Here is an 18359-nt window from a genome sequence, read left to right on the forward strand (position 1 = left end):
AAGAAAGAGATGAGGAAAGACAAGAGGAGGCTACACTCAACAAGACCCTATAACCATATTTGTGGCAGCATCCTGCTCCATATCAACATTAATCTCAGGACATGAAAAACTCCCACATTGTTTTCCTCTCTGTCTAGACTCAAACTTCCAATTTTTTGAGAGAAAAGACAGCACATAATTGAGAGAAGGAATCACACATTACCCCCAACTGAAAATATGTGACATTATTGAAATATTCTATAAAATCCCCATCCACCTCCCTTACTAGGGCATGTCACAGGTGACATTTTTTCTGTCCATTGTCTCTTTCCCTGATAGGCACTCAGGAATATTCCTCACCATCATCTGCTTTATTGGCATGAAGTCGGCACTCTGGCGCACACGCTCAAAAATCCTCTGGAGATGGGGGTTGATGAAGGCATCATCTGCCAAGGGAAAGCACACAGCAGTCAGTGCAGGCATTGCCTCCTTCAACACACAAAGAAATGTGCTCCTGCATTCAGACAAGTCAGGCTGTCCTGCCCCAGGCACACCCAGTGAAGGCTTTAGAAGTAATTCTTTAATTCTTTTGGTGTGGTGACAGGCTGCACAGATCCAAGAGCAGGGTGCTCTGCCTCTGTCACACACCAGCCCATCTGCTGGCTGGCAGCAGTACAGCATCCAGGTCTAGGAGAGGCCACTGCCTCATGGAAATGCAGGTCACAGAAGTTTTTATAGAGGAATCAGATTTATCTGCTGCTCTCCCAACTCTGGAAAAGTCCAGGCTACAAGCCTTGATCCTGAGAACTGAACCTGCACATGCAATTGTGACATTCAAACAAAAATTTATTGTTCCTCTCTAAATAAACATGCATGAACCACCTTATGTCTATCCCAGGAAACTAGAAACAAACAGTGACCTTAAGAGGACTGTCCTGGGAAGAAGGGTGGAAAGGAATGGAGAAAAAAGATAAATAATGCAGAGATGTGACATTAACACTCAGCATTGTTTACAAATTCCCACTGAAGCCATAGCAGCATTTAAAAGTACTAACAAAACCCCACTGTGGAACCAACAGAAGTTTTTAAGAGGAGCAGGCTTTGCAGGAACAGTGAGTAGAGCTCCTGCTGTGACGTTACAAACCCGCAGGAAGGTGAGACATTGCATTTGCGTGTGCACTGCGAACCCTGAAAGAAACACCTGCTCTGTCACTGATGGTGTATCACTGCCCAGCCTCTGAACATGCTAAAAAATATTCTCTGGGCTGTGTGAAGGTATTAACCACCATGCTGCAACGTGTCACCTGCACTGCCAAGGGTGACTGGGCAAAAGGAGAAGGGATCTCACTATGAGTGACTCCCAGAAGCTCTTTGTGTCAAAGCATCAGCATCTGCCACAGGCATTCAGGATCAGCTTCCTTCATTCTGCTCACTGCTGACATCCATAAACCTCTCAAGGGGTTTCACCCCTAGTCTGGGAGGGCATCCATCCTTAGCTGGGGTGCTTGATCACCCCCACCCTTTGTTCATGAGCACAACGTCAAATAGCCAAGGAACCTGCAAGTCCAGGCTGACTGTACAGAAACTCAGCAGCAATGTCAAAAATCAGTCCTGCCGTGGAAGCAGCTCTGCCAGGCTTACAACATGCTGATGAATAAGGTTTTACATCTTTGTGGTCAACTGCTGAGGCCTCAGTGGAACAAAACACGAAGCAGAAGCCAAGGTAGGGCACTCTCAGCTGGCAAATACAGCTGCCTTTCCACCATCTCCCAGAACACAGGATGACTGGGGGCCTTTGGCATCTTTTCTGTGCATGACCTTTAGGAATGTGTGTCCCTAACAAATCCACTGACTCCCACATCAGGGAGGCACAACAGACACCAGGAATTTTAAGGAAATTGCTTTGTGACTTGTGCTCAGCTACAGGGGGCCCCTGCCCCCAATTAGCACCCATGAAGTGGCAGGACCTGTGTGAAACCCTCCTGTACGAACAGCTACCCCAAGAAACAGACACTCTGCATTGTCTGATTTATCTCCCCACAGCTGTCCCCCAGCAAGGTCACCATGGGCCTGTGTGCTTGCCAGGCACAGCAGAGTCCACACACTTATAGCAAGAGTCCAAATGAGGGCTGGGTACAGCCACCGAGGTTGCTGAAGGCTGTTCCTGACACCAGAGTGAAGTCAATCACCAAGTATTTGACACTCCTGCCAGAGCACCGTAACATTAGGAGACAGCAAGTTATAAAAATCCAGAACATTTCTGCTCCTCAGAAACAGCCTTTCATAGCTCCCTCCTCTGCACTCACATCCAGACCAACCTTGGTCACACAGCAGGCACAACTCAGTGGTGTCCCAAGAATCTGAAATGAATCCCACCTATGGAAGATGAGTTTAACTGCAGAGCTGATTTCCAGGCATGGCTTGCTCAGCCCACATACCAGAGGCCCTGCAAAGCAAGGAGCACAGGAGCTCCTCCTGGATCTGCACTGTGAGCCATCAGTGGCACCTGGCAGTTTCTGGAGGGTGAGGAAACAGCATGTGGGTGGCAGCCTTTGACACAGCAGCTGATGCCTCCCACTGGGCTCTGCCAGGTGGCCATCAGCCTGGCAACCACCTAAACCAATTGATTAGCAAATGAAATGCCAGTCTGGGCTCTCTGGGACAGTGAACTGATCTTGTTTTGTTGACAAGCCCAAAGTATTTAATGCTCTACTAGATCCAGTCTCATCAGTTGATACATACAAAAATTCAAGTAGAAGCACAAGCCAAGCAAAGTGAGTACTTCAAACACTCAGACACTTACTCAATTTCAGAAACATATTGAAAGCTATTTCCAGACAAGTCTCACAGCTATTTTTGGCTAGTTCTTTCCTTCCCTATCAGGCTGGGCAGGAAGGCAGATTGGAAAGATCCAGATAAGGTTTGAACTGAGCACATCTGCCAACTCCCTAACAGTTTAGTGCAGACACTGATGTCACTCATGCCTTCACCCGTGGTCACTGGCCTCAGAGCTTGATGGGTTAAGTAGCAGTTTGAAGTCTTCTCAGGATGGAAACAAGTGTTTTATAACTGATAAGATTATCAGCTGTACTGGCCTTTCCAGTAAAGCTTCAGTGCCCACAGAGCATGTAAACCACAACCAGGTTGCTATAATGGGAGAGTATTGTGGATATAACCTTGACCACTTCTGGTGAACAAAGAACAGGATCACATTCTTGTTGTCACCCTCCTCCTTTCTAGCAGGACACCTGCAATTAGAGTGTAATACAGCTCTCCTTCTTAACAATTGCTTGTAACACAAACATTAAAATTCACAGTGTGACCCTATTGTCAACCAATTTCAGTTACAATAAGGACATTAAGAGAGTGGTGGTGTCTAAGTGCATCCACCTATTTATTTCATACTGGGATTAGATGGAACTCAAACATTTCCATCACTGCTCTCACAGGGAAAAGTCATTTGTTTAGAGTCTCCACATTCACTTGACACTGCCTGATTGCAGACAGCTGACCCTGTGTCACACCTGGCAGCACTAAGGACAGCTGAGGACCTGTGCTGCCACTTACCTTGAATGCTTAGCATCTGTCCCAGCTTCAGTGCTGCTCCCCGGACCTTGCACAAGGTCCTCACGATCCTTTCTGCATTGGCCTCTGACAGGAACGGGCTAGAATCCATCACTGCTTTCTTCCCTGAGGGTAAGGAGAGAGAGAGAGTATGAAGGAAGAACAGCCTTATCTTGGCAAGCCCACTCCACTCTGTCAGCCCACATTCAACAGGAGGGCAAATCAAACCAGGACTACACTGAGTGCCTTCATTGCAACACAAGGGCACAGATTGCATTGTACATCTTGGGACAACTTTGACATTGTTGGCTTGAGGGCCAGGAGCAGCAAGTTACAGCCTCCAAGAATGTGCTGCTCTGCAAACTGTCTGGGAGCCTGGGTAGATGTTGGTGCTTGAACTCACTGTGCCAGCCAGCACAGACTAAAACACTGTGCAAAGGTGTCTGGAGTCCCACACCAGGGGCTGCAGCCCAGCCACAGCCTCAGAGGGGCAGTGGGAGTGAGCCACCAGGGGGGATCCTCAAAAGCCTTGGAAGAGCACTGGCACAGACCAACAGGCCTCTTCCAACCTCTTAATGTGGAAGCCTACACACAACAAGGCCAAAATATACACACTCAAACACACACATTCCTGTCCCCAAGCATGTGTAAAGCCTGGTGTCTGACAGGCTCAGAGAGGTCACACAGCCATGTACACGCCAGTGCCACAGTTCCAAGTATGTAACGGGGGATTGTGTGGCATAAGAAGCACTTCACTTTATTTTTTTTTTTAATTAAGGGAGAGGGGAAGGAGACCCTGATTGTAGTTTGTGGTCCCTTTGGGAGAAGCAGCCCAGAGGTACCATCCAGGGCAATGCCCAGCAGAGCAGGGACAGAGGGGGCAGGCAGACACCCAGCCACCCACCCCTTTCGCTGGGGCTGCAGATCAGCTCCTGCTGACAGCCAGCCAAGCAGGAGGAAGGTCAGCCTTGCAGCCAGGCTGCAGAGCTCACAGCTCCTATGCTGATCTTGCAGCTATATTGTTTTTAGAATACTTTACAGGCAAAAGAGGAATAAAAACACCAGGAGAGCACAGGACAGCCATCCTGCTCTTGAGAGCAAGATATGGAAAAGAACAGGTCCAGAATTCACCATTTCCAGCACAGTGCAATCATTGAAACACATTTTGCTCTGGACAATGGATGTAAAGAGACATAGAGACTAAACAGGTAGAGCTACCCAGGGCAGAAGGATCTGGCTTTACATTCTTGAAAAGTTGTCTCTCAAGTGTCCTATCAAGAAAACTGTGTCCTTAGCAATGATGAAGCAAATCCCTCTACGAGATGACACACTGGACCTAGGGAAAGTACTGAATCAAAGCCATATCTCCCTTCACACCACTGCACACAAAAACATCCTCCTTTGAGTCAGCAGCAGAATAAAGGGGTTAGTTAATGATTAAAGCCACATCCAGAAGCCAGTGAACCCTGACAATTTTAACTCTTATCAGAGAAAGTGCCAAACACAGGCAGTCCCAAATTCTCTTCTCCTGGCAGGCTTCTCATTGAAGTCAAGCCTCCAGGGGCAATACCTGATCACCAGGCAGCCCAACAGCATGGGAGCAGCTCTTGCTTGTACTTTGGTGGAACAAGTGTGCATGAACAAGGTGACCTGGAAGCAGGGGTGAAAAGCAGTGCTATGACGATGGCGAGCAGAGAGAAAACAGACACAGGCTTCCAAGGCAGGGCAGAAAGGAAGTGGGGATAAAACCCACCACAAGTTCATGAAAAAATATACTAATTTGCATTGAGTTAACATTTTACCCAAAAGATGGCTGGCACCTTTTGGTGTCTCACATTATGTCTTCCCCATCTTCAGATCACAAAGCTCATTTCACCTATTTCACTAGGGAAAGGGAAAAAGGCAAATAGAAGTCATATACAAGCTGTGGCAACATGGACACCTCAGAAATGGCTCCTGCAGCCACAGTGCCTGGGCCTGTCAGTTCTTCCACAGAACAGGCAGCAGGCAGACACCCTCCCTTAGTGCTTGACCCACTTTTACTTTTTTCTCCTTTTCAAATTCAGAATCAGCATGAACCTTTCCAAACCTGTGTGCAACTCACTGCTGCATCACTCCTTTTCCACCTTTTTTGCCACTATCAAATGGAGAACTAGTGACTAGACTTTGTTTTGGGACCATCTGCCACAGAAACTTTGGGGCAAAGGAATATTTAAGAACATGGCCTAAGCACTTGAGACTGACAACCCAAGAATATTGCATTACTGCTTTTCATAAGAAAATCCTCCTGTGTCCAAATCCAGGCTAAGTGCCAGCCTGCCAGGGCTCTGTCCAGCCTGGCATTTGTGCAGTGCCTGAAGAACTGACCAGGACAGATCATTAATAAGTGACAAAGTTGTCCTTGAACCCAGTCTCTACACTTGTAACAGCAGCTGTTTATTTGGGCACTCTCATTCTAATTCCTGGGAATTTATTGTTTTCCCACTCCCACCCTGTGTGGGCCTTCTACTATATTTACATACAAATGTGTATTTACATACACACTTTAAATACTGAGGCTGCCATCAAGGTCACCAGCGAGAGAGGAGGTTTTCAGCCTACCAGGAAAATTCAAACTGGAAATCAAGTCAGTCATCCTCTTTTTAACAAGGTAAGATGAGCCAAACCACTTAAAGATGGCAGCATTAAGGCTTTAACATTAAAAACAAACAAACAAAAAACCTAACAACAAAGAACCTGCACCTACTTACAAGAATTTGGCAGCAGAATGAATTTATGTCCAGGACATCAGGCTTGGACAGAAAAGGAAAAAAAATCACCAATTCTTGCACCAGACATATTTGTTCTAGGCTAAGTCCCTGAGAAGTGAATTTTTTATGGAAAAAGAGACAATCCAAAGCAGGGAGAGAAGGGTCCTGTGGCTGGTAAACAAAGATGGGGAAGCTGAGCAGGAAAAAACAGATCAGCACTAGCACAGTTGCTAGAGAATGTGCAGGAGAGTAGGAATTTGCAGTCCCTCTGATAACAGCCATGGAAAGAAGAAGTACAAGCTGTGCTATCAGGATCATGTGTAGCTCAGGAGTGCCTGGCTAAGGGGTTGGGATTAAAGGACCAGTGTTTCTAACTCCATTTAAAAGGTGTAAAGACACTTCACTTTGTACTAACCAGGCAAGAGGAAGGCAACCAAGAGAAAACTCTTCCTCATTACTTGTGGATGCCAGTGAGAGTGCGAAATTCTTAGGCATGCCTTTGGGCATACACACACATCCCACTTGTTTAAGTCTGGAGTGCCAAGAAGTTACTATTAATATTGCAGCAGTAGGGAGAAAAATTACATCCTCCAGCAGCTTCCCAGGAACAGGACAATAAGGACAATATGTCATTCCCCAAAGAGACAGCCCAAACTCATGGTGCTAGCAGCCACAAAACTTGGGAACAAATGTCTCAAGCTGAAATCAGGAAAAGGATGCAGAGGTATTTTTAAAGAAATATAAAAGTACTTATGTCATGAGATTTCCCCCAAGAACAGCTCAGGCTGGTACTGTCAGAAGAACAGTAAGAAAATGGAATCTTGGACTTCCACAGTGTACCTATCCTCTGCTGTGCATTTCTGCAGGAGCAGAGCCCATGGAGAGAGCTCTCACTCATGGAGCCTTACCCACCACTCTAAAATACTGTGGAAAACACATCCAAGGACACTAGCTAGAGGCTGTACCTGAATCACCTGGAAACCTTCCTGTGCCTTTTGCTGAGAAGCTCCAGAAGAGCACAAAGGCTGGAAGTCTTTCACTTTTGTCTCACCTCCACACTTGCTGCTCTTGGCCCATTCTCAGCTCCACTATTGATATTACTCTCCTTTACAGCACGACCACTGCTCCAAGATCTTATCTAAGCAGACTTGACAGCAAGAGGGGAAGCGACAAGGAAAGACAAATAAACACCTAAAAATAAAAGCCAGGTCATTTTCTTATTCCCTGCCTAGCACTGAAGTTGGCAGTTCTCATGGCTGCCTTTTTTAATCAAAGTTTATTCAAGAAAATCACTCTTCCTAAAGCAAGATTCAAGACTGTAGAGCAGGCTTCTGACAGAGAAAAACAGTACTGTCCCCATCAAGAAGATAAAAGTTTAGATGTACAATTGCTTTATTGCAAGGAGAAAGTGTCTTCTGCCTTCTAAATAATAAAAAAATAAAAGTAATCCTTCTCATGCTGTAAGAGAGAGGAACAAAGCTCATGTTTTTCCCTCAAACTTCATAGCTCTGCAAGCTCATGTTTTCATTTAGGGTGTGCCTAATTAGAAAACACTGTGGCAAGCAGAGAAATATCAACAGTTGTGCAATTCCACCTCTGTTAAAAGCAACACAAATCATCAGTTTCCAACAGGTATCAACAACCTGTCAAACATCCCAAGTGCTGAAAGCAAAAGGCCTTCAAGGATTCTCTGCAGGATGAGCTGTGTTTGCCTGAGTGCATGTTTTTAAATCAAAGCAAAGAAACCCATCCATCCTCAAACACCTCAGGTCTTAGAGAGAAACAAGAACTCTTTGCCAAGGATCCTTTTTCTCTGCTGGGCTGCTCTGTATTGCCTTGATGTTAATATTTGCATTTTGGTATTCCAAATACAAGCAGAGTCCTGGGTCATCCACCCCTGCCTCCCACTAATGGGAATGTGTTTCATATCCTGAACTGTTGTTTTGTGGTTTGGGAATTTATTTTGGTTGGGATTTTTTTTTTCAGTTGCTTTGTTTTTCCAGTGTTTTTCTCCCCTCCAAATTTCTTCATTTTTCAGCCACTCCAGTACCTCCTGAAAGAGAAGTTCAGTTTCCATCCTTCTTCCACCCCTAAAGATGACCAGAGTGAAGACAGAAACTGAATTAGGGTAGAATTACAAGGACCCAGCAGTTGTCATTATCTGAAAGTAATGCTTCTGAACCAGGAACAATCTGACTTCATTTTTACTTCTAGCTACAAGTATTTCAACCTTTCATCAGCTCCCTCCAGTCACTGGAAGTAACCTAAGCACACAAGCACACCAGCCAAACCAGAGAGACCAGCTGAAGAGCAAACAGCCTGCAGCAACTCTAACAGACCTTGACATTTTGCAGTATTCCACCAAAGCTTTTTCTGGATAACAAACAAGTGAATGGAACCACAAACTTTTGAGTAATCTCATGTTTTCTGGAGAAGAACATCTGGATTTTCTATGCCCTAAACCATTCACCCACAGACCCCCCACAATATTTTACCAACACATATGCTTAGAAGAAAGCCACCACAACATGATCAGGTACAACTTAGGAACATTTTACCTCCAATTCACATAAGCTGGAAAGGAAAGACCAGGTCAATTTGCACAGCACAGCCTTTTCATGTTATGAGAATCCTTTAGAAGGCAGCACAAGACAGATACTGGAAACAGGTAATTCCCATTTAACAGGAGCATAAAGTGCTTTGTCTCTTACAAGAGAACAGCCATCCTGCAAGTTCTTCCTAGGCAGAACATCCTTTAATTTCAAACAGACTGCAACCACTAACAAAATTCTCAGACACACAGGCTCATATAAAGTTTCTGTACTGATAGAAATGCATTGTTTCACTGAACAGTTTAAAAAGAATTGTAAAGTCAAGACAATCCAAGAATGGGCATAGGGATAGTATTGAACCTCAGGGATGGCTATAGGAAAGTAAAGCTGTACAAATTGTGCTGGCACAAACACATTCTCTGGAATATTCCTCTGACCTCTGTCTGTGTAGTGAGAATGTGGTGTACTGAGATGGGAGAAGAGCCAAGAGATGAAGAATAATATTGAAAATAAAAGAACTACCCATATCCCCTGTTATTCTGTCTCATTACCCAGCCTTCAAAAGGGTTTTGCAAATGCAGGTAAACTGTGTCTAGAAATAAAATAAAGAGGAAGATAAAAAGAAAATGGAAGGACATTGAAATGGCTTACCACTGCGTTCCTCAGATCTAAGGCTCTTCTTTGCCACTTCTGCCAGTGCCCCAATGCCAAGACCAACAGCTAGTCCTTTAAAATAAGAAGAAAAAGACTCAAGTCAGAATGAAAAAACCTTCCAAGCCACATACAGAGGCATTTTTTGTAATTAAGCCACACATTCAAATGCACAACAGCTCCATTAGAACATCCTGGCTTTTGCAATGGAGTCATCTTCAGTTGACACTGAAGAGTGTTCTCCTGTACTCCTTCAGCCCAGCATGCCAGCCAGGAATCCTAGGCCAGGCCAGTCTGGGACATCTGGCTTTCATAAAGCATGTCACAAGTGTTACTCAGAGCTTTGTGCTCTGGCTGATGTCCTGCTGTAGACTCTAATCATGGAGTTTTAAAAAGGAGAAGAAAAAGAAGCCAAAACTTTCACAAACATGGTTCTCAAAGTACAAGTCTCAAGAAGGAACAGAATCCCTCTCACTGCCCACCATGCCACAACAGCAGGAGGAAAAACCCTATTTAGGATGAAGCCACTGCCAATAGAGTGTAAAGTTGTGCAACCCTGCTGCCTAAGCATTAGGTTTAATTGTGCTCATTAGCTGCTCTTCCTTCCATGAGCTCATTTACCGTGATGAACAGAAACATGTTTTACCCCAAGGCTCACCTTATACCAGCAGTGTTGCAACCTGCAGTCCAAGGAGCTGGGCTGGGGAGTAATCCCACACAGCAGTAAGAGCAGGAGACAAACCACCAGCACTCCCCATGCACTACCACCCTGGCAAGCAGTGAATTGCAGGGTGGTTTCACAGCCACAGGTTAAGCCGGGACTACAAAATCAGCTTTATCTGCCTCTGCTAACCAGAGCAAAGGCACCGAAGATTAAATGAGGCACAGCTCTAATCATGCAGCAATCCATACAACCAAAGGTCTCACTGCCTTCCTAATATCAAAATATTTATTTTTCTGGATAATAAATGGCATGGGCAATCAGAACAGATGGTGCTGCTCCAGGTCTCCTCAGCAGTGGCACATCCTGCTGTGCTCTACTCCCACACTGCTGACAGTGCTGGGTGCACCTGCTTTCCAAGCACCCCAAGCCCTCCTCAAGGCACTACTGGAAAAGTTCCCAGGTAAAACAACCAGGGAACAAAGTCAGCACAATGAAGGAAGCAGAGCTGTCCAGCACATGGCATTCTGCACGTGTGCAGGAAGAACCACATGCACAAGTTTTGTAGACTCAAGCAAGAAAGCCTGGCCACAAACAAGGTGACCCCCATCCTGCACTGGAGCTTTTCCTCTCTCCCACCAGGCAATTACAACACCCTCTCCCAGTACAATTTCAGGCTGGTATAGTTTGTCTGCTTCACAAACAGCTCCACTTTTAATCTTACAGACCACATGCACTGGGGCCAGAGAATCCTGCATAAGGTGAAGCACAAGAGGCATCAATGGCATTACAAGGTGGATGGGGTTTGGGTTTTTTGGTTGGTTTGGTGGGGGTTTTTGTGGGATGGTTTTTGTTTGGGGTTTTAAAATTTTTTTTCTATATTTTCTGCAAGTTTTTCTATGGAGTCACAGCACTGAAGGAAGTCTCATGTTAGTAACTAACTTGTATAGACCCTTTAATTGTGCCAAACCATGCATCACCAATTAGCAAGTGTTTTGCACCAGAAATCCACAGATTTTATTAGCTAAACAAAGTGACAAAAATACCCCTAGGCAGAAAACAACGAAAAAGGCTCTTCAAACACAGCATAAACACCTACTAAAATGCTGATACATGATCATTTCCAATCAGATCCCACATACAAGACAGTTAACTTGGAGCAGGCAGTACCAAGAGTCAGATAGGAAGCCAATAAATACATATCTCATCAGTAAGATGTGATTTTCTAGACTAAATACCACACTCAGAACATTTCTGTTGGTCTTGATCCCAATTTTACCACCTCCAAAACAATGCTCCCCACCATAAATCAGCTTGGTCATTATCAGAGCTAGACTGAATTAATTGGCAGTAATTGGTTTCAGATTAAAAACATCACATCTTCTATAGGCTCTATGTTCAATGCCTAAAATTAAAAATTACCAGCCTGAACATAAAAAATTGCTGCCTGGACATAAAACATATCTGAAGTTTCTAATCTCTTCATCATAAAGACACAAACCACTTCAAAGGTAAATGAAAGTCTAGGAACCAGATTCTACGCTGTCTTGCAGAATAAAGCTGAAGAAGTTACAGCTTGTTTAAAAGCAGCTTGGGTTTACATCAGTGTGGGCAAGATCAGACTATAAATGAACGTGTTTTGCACCTTCCCTCTCATGGATGTGCACAGCTAAGCATCTATACTAATACTGTAGACTGCACTAGACAAAAAGCTTTTTTAATAGGTGCTCTTTCCTCACTGCTCACTCTGTCCAATTTCCAAAAAAAAAAAAATTAAAAAAGCTGCTTATTCAACAGGTGCTCTTACAACTTCCTCACTGCTCACTCTGTCCAATTTCCAAAAAAAAAGAAATTAACCCAAATCACCAAATTAAACTAAAGTCAGATAAACTAAAGTCAGGCAAAACAAAGTGTATGGTTAGACAGCTGCTAAACTGTAAAGATCTGAAATTTAAACAGTGTCTTCAAGCATCTTCAAACTATAACCACAGTGTTTGCTGCTGCTTAGCAGTCGAGCTGGCAAAAAAGGAGGATGTAAGGGTGGATGTTTGGGGCTAAGGTTTTTGCCTTCCCAAGTTACTACAGATGCTGAGGTCCTGCTCCCCAGGAAGTACAGGACTGCCAGCAGGGAGTCATCAATGAACTCCTCTTGCTGCTTTGCTTGAATATGAAGCTTTGTTTGCTTTGCCTCTGAAACTGTCTTTATCTCAGCTCCCAAGTTTTCTCCAAGTTTTTGCTCTTTCCTATTCCTTCCTGCAGTGGGAGGAAATGAGTAAGCAGCTATATGGGGCTGAGCTGCTGCTGCTCACCTGTCACCAGGAACAAGTCACCCCTCCAAAGAAGCTGCAGTGCTAAAAAAGCACTCTGCTCCTCTGGGCCACTCATCTACTTGCACAGGACACTCCTGATGTGCTTCACTTCCCTTGTCTACAAGAGGTGTATTTCCTCCAAGATTAATAATTTTGGGACACTTCTCAGCATTGCTCAATGGCCACTGTTCAGCACCTTGAAAAAATAATATCCTTAAGTACCTCTATAAAGTCATTATGCATTTTGTACTTCATGCAGATTATTTCAGGCCTGGAAAGTGCCATTTGGTTCTATACCAGCAGACTGGCTCTTCAAATATTTTCCAGGCATCTGCAGCATCTGGTACATTTCAAACCAAGCTTATCAAGGGATGATTTGGAACCAGTTTTTTTCAGGGCAAAAACCTCTTGCTCAGCAACTGAGACAACAAAACAAACAGCTGAATGGGCTGTTATCACTCTGCTCAGCCTGCCAAGAACAGGGTGGGAGCAAGACCCTCCCCTGGAGCAGACTGTGCCATGGTTTTGGTCAGTAAAACACCACAATCACCACACAGCACACACTGAAAGTTCCTCAGCTGGACAAGGCAATGAAGAATATAATGAAAGGTCAAGATAAGGACAGGAAGATCACTCAGCAATCACCATCACAGGCAAAGGAGATTCGACCTGGGGAAATTAATTTATTACCAATCAAATCAGAGTAGGATAATGAGAAACTAATACTAAATCATAAAAGACATTCCTTCTACTCCTCCCTTCCTTCTGAGTTTAACATTACTCCTGAATTCTCTACCTACTTCCCCTCCCAGCACCAAAGGAGGAAAGGGATGGTGGTTACAGCCATTCCACCATTCCTTGTTTCTGCTGCTCCTTCCTCCCCAGGGAGAGAACTCACACTCTGCCCCTGCTCCCACAGGAGACATTTCTCCACAAACTTCTCCAATGAGAGTCCTTTCCATGGGCAGAAGTTCTTCACTTCAGCTGCCTCACCGTGCCTCCACCACAGGCTGCCAGAGAATGCCAGCTCCAACACCTGGAGCACCTTCTCCACCTCCTTTTCCCCTGTCCTTGGTGTCTGCAGCACTGTTTCTCTTACCCCTCTCTCCAGATGCGTGTCTCTCTGGATTTTTTTCCCTTCCTAACTCTTATCCCAGAGGCACTGCCACCACTGCTGATGGCCTTGGCTTGGAGCCATCTTGGAGTCAGACATGGAGGAAGCTTCTGGCAGCTTCTCCAGAAGCCATCCTGCAGCCAAACCCTTGACAAGCAAATCCAATCCACTCACATGAATATCTGAATCCTGCAGCTGTCAGGCCTGTACATACTTTACTAACATACCTCGGCAGAGTAGGTTTTTGCTTTTTTTTGTTTTCAAAATTGTTCAAATTACATTAAATCTAGACTTCAGCACAAGCTTCTTGAATTTTCTTTATTGCAGAAGAATCTTATTATAGCATTAAAATAATAAACTTAGAAACCAGGAATATGATTAAGGGAGGCAGGAGCAGCTTAGAAAAGTCAAATAAGGCAAGGAAGGGAGAATGGAAATTAAAAAAACATCAAGAACTGAGTAAGTGGAACTGATGACCCATCAGGCTACAAAACAAGCATGGAACAAAAAAAAAAAACTACAGAAAAATCTGTTTTGTCAATTACAATCCTGGGAAGAATAAATAAATAAAAATCAAGGATGCTATTTAGTACTATAAATACACCTACCAGCAGTCACTCTGGCTGCTGCAAGAAGCAAACAAAAATACATATAAAAGAGTAAGAAGTTCAGTAGAGGATCTTGTGCTGATCACAGAGCAATATTAGCTCAGTATTACAGGCAAGTGTTGGAAAACATGATCTTCAGCCCTTCCAGTAAAATGTTCTTTGCCCACAGAAGAGGTGAGAAGCCAGGCAAACTCAGCAGTCCAAGTATTTCTGCCTCCTGTTGCTAATTTGTCCATCACTCACCAGAGTGTCCTGACATCATGGCTGAGACACAGCTGAACACTCCCTATAACACTGGAGGGGAAAGAAAACATGCAGACAGGAGGAGGAATGGGATTGTGCCAATGGCATGGGAATTCAGCTATCTGAACCCCAGAAACAGTTATATGAACTCAGGTTTTGACCACTCAATATCACTCCATCCTATCCAACATTAAAATAATACTGTTCTAATGTGGAAATAAAGGGGGAAAGTGGGTTTTATTTTAAAAAAAAAAGTGTTAAAAAAAGAGCCTTGGGTGCCAAAAGCTGGAACCTAAAGCAAACAGCACTGGAACCCAAAGTTCACAGAAAATTTGGTCATCTGCCATTTCACATCCACCTGCTGTCAGCAAGCAGCAACAGATGAACTCAGAAGAGGACAGCTAAAAGTGCTGTGATGCTTCCCCTAACATTCAAGGCTAGGTTAGAATGCAGACCTGTGTGCTACTAGAGCTGAAGAAGAGTCAAGAGAGTTTAAAGTAGTGTCTTGTTACTTCAAAAAGCAGATCATGAACCTGCTTCCCCTCAAGGAATAATAAGCATGCTGTGAAGCCAGAGTGCCTGCAACAGACTACACAGTTAAAGAGATCTGACAAGCATGAAAAACTTATCACAAAATTCACTTGCTGCTTGCTCCTGCACTGCACAGGATCAGCCCCAGCTCCTCATAGTGTGCCTTTTAGTCTGACAAAAGGACACACAGAGAAAGAATAATTGTTTTTTTATATAATAGTTGATTTGAATTACATTTGACAGGTTATTTTTCTTTCTTCTGGGATCTGTAACACAAGGATGTCCACTTTGTACATGTGCTTCTCTATCAAATTTTGTGGAAGAGAATCACAAGAGCCACAAGAGACTGTTCACAACCTAGATAGGCCACTATCATCTCAAAACCATACAGTCACCAAAAAACCAAACCACAGCAACAGATAAACTCCTCATCCATGGAGGAGGATTACCTAAGCAGCACTAGCTGTGTTCATCTCTCCACCTGCAATATGTTACACCTTATTCCTTAGGAACATGTTAAGTCCTTTGATGATTTTGGATACAAGCCATTAAATAAGCATCATCTGTCAATATTACTTAAGATATTTAGCTGCTTTTTGATATATTAAGTCCCATTCTGCAAGTAAATTTCATTTAGGTTTCAGCTAGCTTGATCTTACAAGCTCAGAATTTACATCCTTCCTGGGAGAACATGGTCTACCAGCAATGGCTAAGTAAATCAAACCTTGACTATTATCATCTCCCCATGCTCAAAAAGGAATACCAGGAGGAATGTTTTATATTTAAACACTCTTCAGAGAAGTAGCAAGGATAAGGTTGGGGAAACATTACTTAAAATAACAGCTGCTCCAGCTGTCTCTGCTTGACAGTAACAGCAGACTGTAAGGACTGGGAGAGTTTCCTCCTAGTGCAATCACATGTGCAGGACCAGGGTATTTGTACAGGCTGGGGAACAACCTGCACCTCAGTCTCCCATTAAAACAGCACAGCCCACATGGTGCGTGTCACCATGAAGATGTGAAGCTCTACTGCGCACCCCAAATCATCTGCCCCAAACTCTTAAGAGCAATGACACAGCCCAAACTGAGCTGTTTGTGGCAAGCTGAACTGGCAGACAGAACCACCCAGTGCTGCAGAGCAGGAGCCCTGCCACAGGCAGCCATTAAGAGCACGTGCAAGTGCCATGGCAAAGGTGGGAGTGCAAACTGACCTCCGAAGTTGGCGAGTCGGCCGATCCTGGTGACAGGAACCTTCCTCTCCCGGGCCCTCTCACTGAGCTGCAGGGGACAGAGAGGGGAAAAACAAAATGAGAAATCCACAAATTAACTGGGCACATGCTCAGACACGTTCCAGTGCTCTGACTTTCAGAACTGCATGTTGCACAAAGCTTTCTTTGAACCCGAGCCTTGTATCTATTTGGAGATTTTCAAGGGAATACAGAGCAGAACGGACACAATGAACTGAAATACACACTGAGCAGAGGAGAGGACAAGAGGGTGGGAAAGACAGAAGAGCTGATAACCATGTTGGGAAACTCCATTTTCACTTTCAACTCAGCAGCCCTTGTATTTTGAGCTTGGAGAGGCCACACAATGCTAACCCAAACTCCCTTCCATGCATGGAATTGGAATTCATGGAGGGTCATCAGATTCACAGGACTGTAGGCAGATCCTCAACACACAACAGCAGGAGCAGCTAAGTATACAGTTTCATCCAATAACCTGAGAGAGCCCAGTGACATCTGACACTGGATGTGGGGAAGGAGCACAAGGTCAGAGCAGGTGACAAGTGTCTGCACTGTGGGTTCTGCAATCACACAAGGGCATGAAGCACTAAAGTGAACCATGCTTCTCTCCAACCTACTTATGCTCATTGCCTCCACCTCTACAACTGCAAGATGCCACACAGGAAGCCACAGTGTCCACTGTGAGGAGCCTAGTCCAATTCTAAGCCTATGTACACTCCCTTGCATCAGATTATCTGACATAGAGAGAGCAGGTGTGAAAAGAGAGACTGAAAAGCTACTGACAGAACAAATATCACAGGGTTAATGAGCACTGACACTTCCCTCTTTTGCCTCCAAAGAAGGGAATAGTGGAAGAGGAAGAAATGAGAGAAACATAGGAGAAGGTGAGTAAGGGCAATCTGGTACAGACACCACAGTATTGAGAATCCTTAATTAAAACAACATACCATCTGTTTGTAGGGTTTCTGCCCTGAACCTGTTTTGGCCTGTCTGGCTTTATCAATATCTTCAGCTGTTAATCCACCAACAGAGGAATGGTCTTGGTGAAAAGCTCTATTTTGTCCAAAGGCAGTAGCAAAAGGATTTCCAGGGTTCCTAATGCCTCCAAATAACCTTGCGTCCATTTTGGGAGGGAAAGGCTTCTGACCCATGCCAGAGTCTCCAGTCTCATCAATATTTCTAAAAGGTCCATTTGTTGTGTAGGAATAAGCAGGGCCTTCAGTGCTGTGTTCCTGAGGCTTGCCAGGGGCAGTGGAGAAGTCCATTGGAGCATCTGACGGCTCTCGGGCTGAGAAGTCATAGTCTTTCCCAAAATCTTCACCAAAGTCAGAAAAGTTCTCCTGCTGTTTGCCAAACTCCTGCAAACAAGAATTGAAATACTTTAAGAAAAGATCTTAAACCTTGCTCCCTACCCACCCATGGTCCTCAGAGATGAGCATGCAGCTGGGTGTCATGTCTCCACAGTAAAGAATTGTAGAGACAGAGACTCCAGCAGTGTAGACACTCACAGTATGAGACAAGAAAGAAAGGAAGAGACACTGAAGATGCATGGAATCCCTGACAACCTTTTAACTCCACTGATGGGACAAATTCTCTAACAGTTTCTCAAATTTCCATAACTAGAGACACCCTGTTTTTACATGCACTGCCGGAAAGGGTCACTAAATATGGAGTTCACTGGAAGCAATGCACTGCTCAGAAACAACAGGTGATTGGAGCTGCAATACCACATAAGAATAACGTTGTTTTCCCTCTTTCCATCTTGTCTGCAGTCACACAACATGAGCACTTCCAAGCCCAAAGCCACCTGAAGCAATACCAGATACCTACTTACAGGCAGAGTAAACTCAACCTTTCACAGTCATAACACTACCAACTGCAAAACACATTCCATTATTCAACCACCAAACTATGTGTTGTCATCCCAAAATAAATAAAATTCTGTGCCTGGAGCAAGGATAACAGCATCAAGCACAGCAACACTCCAGGCAAGCTTCTCCTGACACTCTTTTCTGTCCTAACCTTGCAAGAGCTGCCCCACAAAGTCCAGATATTTCATAATACTTTTCAGTCAAAAATAAATACATAAATAAAAATCAACAGCAGAGCATTATCTCTAGTTACCTATCTCAGCAGTGGCAATACCATAAA

General features: G+C 44.3%; 1 protein-coding gene across 2 annotated transcripts in view; it reads right to left on the minus strand.

Annotated features, from left to right (window-relative positions):
* Positions 1-18359, minus strand: part of COQ8A (coenzyme Q8A) — a 40636-nt gene that overhangs the window by 9228 nt on the left and 13049 nt on the right. For both annotated transcript variants that reach the window (XM_039717043.1, XM_039717044.1), the window contains exons 3-7: positions 17156-17566; positions 16173-16239; positions 9497-9571; positions 3547-3669; positions 340-425 (exon numbers count right to left, since the gene is read on the minus strand). In XM_039717043.1, coding sequence (XP_039572977.1) covers positions 340-425; positions 3547-3669; positions 9497-9571; positions 16173-16239; positions 17156-17566 — 762 coding nt within the window. The remainder of the gene's footprint in view (positions 1-339; positions 426-3546; positions 3670-9496; positions 9572-16172; positions 16240-17155; positions 17567-18359) is intronic.

This window comes from Passer montanus, unplaced genomic scaffold (assembly GCF_014805655.1).
Source record: "Passer montanus isolate IOZ18808 unplaced genomic scaffold, ASM1480565v1 scaffold37, whole genome shotgun sequence".
Classification (NCBI taxonomy): domain Eukaryota; kingdom Metazoa; phylum Chordata; class Aves; order Passeriformes; family Passeridae; genus Passer; species Passer montanus.